The 7,114-nt window shown below is 31.8% G+C and overlaps 2 protein-coding genes across 2 annotated transcripts; one reads left to right on the plus strand and one right to left on the minus strand.

Moving 5' to 3' along the window:
* Positions 1-1,166: 1,166 nt before the first annotated feature.
* On the minus strand, positions 1,167-4,660 carry LOC128958672 (fragile X messenger ribonucleoprotein 1 homolog B-like). Its single transcript, XM_054304573.1, has 3 exons — positions 4,448-4,660; positions 3,785-4,376; positions 1,167-3,673 (listed from the first exon to the last, which is right to left on the minus strand). Exons 2-3 carry the CDS (start codon positions 4,281-4,283, stop codon positions 1,953-1,955), a joined length of 2,220 nt encoding a protein of 739 aa, XP_054160548.1. The 5' UTR covers positions 4,284-4,376; positions 4,448-4,660; the 3' UTR covers positions 1,167-1,952.
* Positions 4,661-5,114: 454 nt separating this feature from the next.
* Positions 5,115-6,641, plus strand: LOC128957707 (transcription factor TFIIIB component B'' homolog). Its single transcript, XM_054303514.1, has one exon. It carries the CDS (start codon positions 5,340-5,342, stop codon positions 6,516-6,518), a length of 1,179 nt encoding a protein of 392 aa, XP_054159489.1. The 5' UTR covers positions 5,115-5,339; the 3' UTR covers positions 6,519-6,641.
* The last annotated feature ends 473 nt before the right edge of the window (positions 6,642-7,114 follow it).

The following is a 7,114-nucleotide window of genomic DNA, read 5'->3' on the forward strand; positions in this document are numbered from 1 at the left end:
ATCTTATAATTCATATACCAATTTACAGTCATATATTATATATATAATATATATATAAATTTTTAAATATTTTTTTAATGAACAACAATTTTTACGTTATATACATTATAAATACAGTATATTTTTATTTTTATTTAAATTATTAGATTTATTATTAAATATATAAATGATGACAAATTATATACAGTTCATATATAAGTTATATACTACAGTATATTGTAGTTTATAAATTATATTTTTATATATACACCACAATTAAATATTTTTACTCAAATTTATTCATAACTATGTATACATAATATAAAAATGGTATATTATAAAAAAAATCCATTACCTCATTACTGTTAAATTATATCATTTAAGTCAATTAATTGCTTTTTATTAATTTATAAGTATTGACAGTCAATAAATCAATTTTAAACAAAATCTTAACTGAGGGGTACATATCAAATACTTAGTTTATAAACAGTTAATAAGCTAAATACCCTTGATCAATTTGATGAAAATTGATTTGATGAAGTTTTAAAAACAATATTTATTAAATATTTAGAATTTTAATTATTTGAAAACATCACTCAAATTGCGGATACATTAAAAAAGTGATTTTTGACACTAAAGTTATTTATAATAAAATAAGTCAAATACAGATCATTACAAATAATTCCTCGAATATCAATCATCAAAATAAATGGTAACAATTGTTTAGTTTTTTTAGATTTATATTAGTCTAACTAAAAATAACTTATTTTTTCATTAATTTTTACTTAAAAAAGCTAATTTAGTACAATCTGTGAGTCAGTCTTAAATGTGATAATAAAATTTGTATATAATATACAGGTATATATAATATAACTTTATATACAGTACATATATATGAGTAAATTACTATAAATTGTTACTTTCATTGAATATACAAAACAATATTAAATAAAACAGTTGACACAAATAAATAAATAGACTTATTTGATATGATATATAATCCGCATCGTTATGTATTGCCTTAAATGTCATTTTAATATTAACTTATCAATCAATATAAAAGTAGATCTGATTTCAAATCACTAGACCATACCATCGCTTTATTGTTAATAAAAATTTTAAGTTTTAAATTTTAATATAATTATTAAATTAATCAATAAATGAAATTAATTAAAACGTTTAAATTTTACATTTTTTATTGATTTTTTTTAATGAATTTTTATACAATTAAATAATTTCAATTTATTGCTGATTTGCAAATAATATAAGAAAACAAAGATTGAGATGCCGTTAATGCCGTTTACAAAGAGTTTCAATTATCAAATCACTGAATGCCTGTGCACTCAACCCATCACTTCTATGACCTCTCAAACCCAAAGTGTTTGTTATTTTAATAAATATTTGCGACGTTTTAGTCATTTAAAGCGACATTTACTTTGAGGTCCGATTGAGTGCACGGCCTCTATGTGTATAATATAAGTCATCATTTTATATGTAAATCCATATTCAGTTGCGATCGTATTATTTTTTTTTAATATTTCGATATATTTTGTGTGATTTACTTATAATTCATACAATTTATGAAATACTTGGTTTGTCTCTGATATATATAGTATTTGTTATTAAAACAAACAAATCATTTGCAAACTCAAAGTTTGATCGGTTTTTAAATAACATCTAAATCGATAAAAGCAATTCAAAAATTTTAAATCAACTATATTTTGTGAATTAATTGTCAAATCAATCGATTCATGTAATCATTTCCTGCAATAATATATAATAATAATCTGTTTCTAATCATTTCAATAAACAAATGTTTGATGTAATAATCAATTAATTAATGTATTTTTAAATCAAAATCAATTTCAAAAGTAAAGCAAATATACGGTAATGAAAACACAAACAAAACTATAGGTTAATTAGTATTAAGTGTTGATTTGGGTTTATCTTAATTCCCGTTAAATATAAATATGTTATGCATTTCCGTTCACCAATTGATGGCCAGAACTTGGTTTGGCCTCCGAGTGCACCGATTGTTTTATAGACGAATTTTGTTCATTCGATTGGGGTTTTTGTTGGTTTCCCGAAGTGGACGACTGTTGCGATCGTGTGGTCGACGAGTACTTATCGTTTCGCTCTGACTTATCGTTCCTTTCATTTCTTTCTGTTCTTTCACTTCTATCGCTTCTCTCAGATCTTTCTGTCCTATCATTTCTGTCCACTCTTTCATTTCTATCATAACGCGTCCTCTGGGGCTTTGAATAAGTGTCACCTTTTTGTGGTATCGGCTGACTATCGTTACGGTGTACTGACCGCTGAGTGGATGCCGAAGAGTCGTTCTCAATAGGCGTTCCCTCTTTGTAGTGACGAGACTTATTGAATGGTTGTGAGCGTGGGTGTGAAGATCGTCCACCTCTGTCGCGATCTGAACCTCTATCCCTATCCGGACCTCTTTCTGATGGATTCATATATCTTCTTATATTAGATCCAGACATACCACCTCCACGACTACTGTTTCTTTGACCGGGTATTGTCCTCGAGTTGACATTAGTGTCAGAGCGGGGAACACCTCTTTGAGATCCAGTCCGGCCTCTATCGGAACGGTCAGACTCTTCGTGCATTTGCACCGAACTGTTTGTTATATTTTTGTGAATTAGTTGTTGTGTCTGAATATTCATAGACGACGACGGAGTCACGTGTGTCGGGTGTTGTTGAATAGTTCTCAATTGATGTACAATTTCAAGCTTCTCCTGTCGTAATTTTTCCACTTCTTGTAAATGATTTAAGTGGTAGTCGAGTAGGATTTGGGCGTTTTGAATGGACTCAGAGGTGCCCACAAAAACAAACGGCACGTGTTCTCGCGGCGCTTCATTTTCAGTGTCGCCCTCAATCTTAACCCTTACTACTCCAGACTTGTCTACAATTTCTTGAATAATACGCCCGGCTTTTCCAATGGCTTTACCGACCAGAGTTCGGGGCACTTCAATACCTTTCTCGGCGAACTCCAACATAGCTCTGGCTCTATGACACGCCTCTAATGACTGACCTTTTATCCGAAAAGTACACGAATTTTCTTCGATATCAATGGCGGTAATGCCTTCAAGTTTGCGGGCATTTTGAATGTTGACGCCGTGGGCACCAATAGCCAGACCCATAAGGTGTTCTGCAACGACTACTTCGACCATATAGTTCTGACCGGAAGCTCCTCCATAGTGAGTACCGGCAAATCCCGACCCAAAGGGACCGCGAGTTGACTCTAATTGTTTGGCCGCCTCTTCAGTACGCGACAAAAGGACCAGTTTTTGTTTGATGTTTCGGAAATGCATTTCACTCAACATTTGTGCCCTTTTCTGTGTAATTCCTGCTAAATATGTTTTTTCGTGCGGAGCATAACCAACACATATAAGAACACCTTTGGCCTCATCATAGCGAACAACAATCGCACCGATAAATTGTTTAAACTGTTTGTGGGCCTCACTCTTGGATAACCAACCGGTATTCATACTTCGGATGTCATCCGGTATTTTGATTTCAAATTTATAAAATGGATTAGTAGTGAGCAATGGGTGAGGATTCTTGGGCCGAATTCTATCACTGGCCACTATCTCACTATAGGTTTGATGGTTAGGTCCACTTTGCACCGATTGGCCATCCGATGTGGTGCTGTTTTGGTACTCAACAACATGAAAATCACCTGAAATTACCGGTAAATAATAATTTAAATACTTATCATATTTAATGATCTGATAAATAGTTACAACTGTATTATCAATTAAGAGATAAGTTAGTGGTAATGGTAACCAACCTTTGATCATCTTGACCTGTGCCCTCCACCACCCACACTGTTCTCCATCATTAGTACACGAAAGCACTTCAATTTCCATGCCTTCGGTAACAATCGGCGGAACAACTGATGTGTTGGCATTAGACGACTCATTATTGGCTCCATTAGCGCAACTGTTGGCCGATTGAGTGGTGGACAGTGAAGTGGGTGGCGGCAGACGAATCCTATTAATGGGAAACTTTTGTTGCGGTAACCAATCGTTTTCGAAGGCAAGTGTTAGCTTTGATTTGTCACCCGAAGTGGTCACCGAATTGGTTGCCGCCGCCGCTGCAGCCGTTGTTGTTGCTGTTGTCGTCGTCGTCGCCGTCGATTCGGTTTCAACACCGGTATCACTATCGGCGGTATTGTCGTCCACATCAACAATGAATGCCTTATAAAAGGCTCCGTTATCTCCGCGAACTTCGACAATACCGTCTTTTAAGAGCTCACTCGGCAGTGAGTCTGTGTTGGGAGTAGTCATGTCTTCGGCAATCAGTATAAATCAATTGACTGTTTGTTTCAATGATTAGCGTTTGTGTAACGAATCAGTCAATGACTGGTTTACAACAAATGTCTGAAATGAGAAGACAATGGATTTGATTAGATGAATGTGATGTCTATGTGAGTCATCAGTGTCTTCACTACAGTCTATGTTAGTCCGGTTTGTGTGACAATTGTCTTGAAATGTCTTCAATGGTCTAAACGTCGCAAACATTTACGCCATTCATTCATTCACTCATTCATTCATACATTCATTGCTCACACACTTTGTCTCTCAATATATCTATCAATATATGTATTATTGCCTCAAATGCCACACATTTTGCCGTATATTACAAGCATTACTAACACTATATATAATACCGATCGCAACGCACTCTATCTAACTAAACACACCTCTAGTATTACAAGACGTTAGAGGTCAGCACAGAACTGGCTTTAAATTTAATTATTGGCCACAAGTTTACTATAAATTATATTAATATTAATATTAATTTATATATTATTTCACTAACAATAACCATATGATTAATTCAATTATAGAAATTATAAAATTGTATTCAAAATTTCAATTATATATTCATATCAATTAAAATTTTTAATTAATTAAAACAAAATTTAATTGCATTTCAATTGTAGAGACCAATGCAGTCATATTGTAAATAAAAATTGATTTTTATTGTAATATTAATTAATAATAATAAAAAATTAATCAATATTTTAGTTTTTATTGTATTTTTTATTGTATTAATTGATTAATTCTCGACTCATGTCTACTACTAATCAATCAATTACTCTATGAATGCAAATACGTGTCAATCGATTACCAAAAGTTATCGTCTGTTTCGTCAAAACCGATGACCCGGTATTGACTGCACACACCTCTAACAGTGTGTTTGTGATGTAATGCACTTTCAGTAGAAATGTTTGTTTGATTTAAATTTACTGTCAATTGATTTGTCGCTCGACTTATGGTTTGATTAATTGATTGTCATTTCAAAGACAACAGTGAAGACAGTGACCAAACTTACCGAAGATGTCTACGAGAAGAACTAAAATGCAATTTAAGCCCAAAGTGGCGAACCGTACGGTCAGTGTGGCCAACAAGAGTCCACAAAAAGTGACCACCGATTGTATCGACAAATCCAACGATTTGGTGGCCGAAGAACCCGCTAAAGAGCTGCAAATTGATTCCCAAGTGAAGACAGTACTGACACACACTTATAACACACTTACCACTAAAATAATTAGAGTTTTAGATGAAGATATTGAAACAAAAGATGATAATAAAGACAATAGCGTTGAATTGTTGGACACCATTGACCAGATAAGTGATATTAATGACAACAACAACAAACAAGTGACCGATAGTGTGGTTGTTGAAGAAATTACTCAAAACGTAACAAAAGAATTACCGATTGAAACGGAAGCCAACAAATGTGAAACCGATGACAAATTGCAGAAACAAATACATCAAGAAATCGATGACAATAACAACAAAAGTGTCGTAAAAGCAATCAAAGAAACTAATCGAAAACGAAAGACGTCTCGTAAACGAAACAAATGCGATAAGAAAGACAAGTCTATGATGACTATGAAAGATCTACTTCTTTATAACCCACCGATGACTGAACAACAAAAGGAAATGCGAGACAAAGATACAGATGTAACTGAAACGCAAACCAATGTTGAATGCGATGAAAACAATGACACAAAGGAAGATAATAATGAGTCGGATGAGACAAATGCTGGTCCGCGCGTTAAAGTTGGCGCCGATGGACAGCTTATTTTGGACGAAGAATCAGTGATCCTTAAGAGGAAAAGGAGAGATACTAGCGATACAGTCATTGAAAAGGGTGGCACAACCTCTGCTTTTGTCAACTATTCGTCTTTTAGAAACAAAAACAAATCATCAAAACCTCGATGGACTGAACACGAGACCATTCGCTTCTATAGTGCTCTCAACACAATCGGCACTGACTTTACACTCATGTCTAACCTCTTCTTTAAAGACAAAAGAAGTCGTTTAGATTTGAGAAATAAGTTTAAGAAAGAAGAGAAAATCAATAAAGCGATGATCGACGAGGCATTGTTCTCACCAAACACTTTCATCAATCAGTGCTCACAACTCGATGAACTACTCAATGAGTCTTCATCTGATTCAGACATTGAAGACAATAATGAATCCAATAAACAAAGCATAGCTAATACTTAGTTTTAAACATTGAAATTAATTTAAATATAAATTGTTTGCAGCAAATAATTGTTATATTTTGTAAATTATATCAATAATGTATTTAATATGTTTATATCGTATATACTGTATATTTCTAATTCCCGGTCTTATTATTATTATTATTATTATCGGTATATTTTTAAAAATTATACATCAATTTATTAATCTATTTCTATATAGTTATTTTGGATTATTCTTATTGAATTAGCAGTAAGTAATACTAAAATTTATATTAATTGATTGTTTTGGTATAATTAATTATTATTAATCAATTTTGTTTATTTCTTTAACTCATTTACATTTAAAATTTACAAATTTGTAATAATTATTACCGATAAATGTATAATATGTACTTTTTATACTATAAAAAGATATGCATTATAATTAAATAGATTTTGTAATAAAAAACAAAAACTATAGGTAATTAAATAGATATATTAAATATATATATATATATATATACAAAAAAAAATTAAATAAAATTATTTAAATCTTAATATAATATTGTTTTTAATTATATACAAAATGTTATGTTAACATTATTTATTTTATACTTTATATTACAAAATTAAATT

This window comes from Oppia nitens, unplaced genomic scaffold (assembly GCF_028296485.1).
Source record: "Oppia nitens isolate AA-2021 unplaced genomic scaffold, nextdenovo-longstitch-racon4-pilon3 scaffold3_pilon_pilon_pilon, whole genome shotgun sequence".
Classification (NCBI taxonomy): domain Eukaryota; kingdom Metazoa; phylum Arthropoda; class Arachnida; order Sarcoptiformes; family Oppiidae; genus Oppia; species Oppia nitens.

Coding starts and splice junctions, on each gene's coding strand:
- LOC128958672 (XM_054304573.1), bottom strand. CDS start 4,283: ATGACTACTCCCAACACAGACTCACTGCCGAGTGAGCTCTTAAAAGAC. Junction 3,674..3,784: donor ACAGGTCAAGATGATCAAAG/GTTGGTTACCAT, acceptor CGGTAATTTCAG/GTGATTTTCATGTTGTTGAG.
- LOC128957707 (XM_054303514.1), top strand. CDS start 5,340: ATGTCTACGAGAAGAACTAAAATGCAATTTAAGCCCAAAGTGGCGAAC.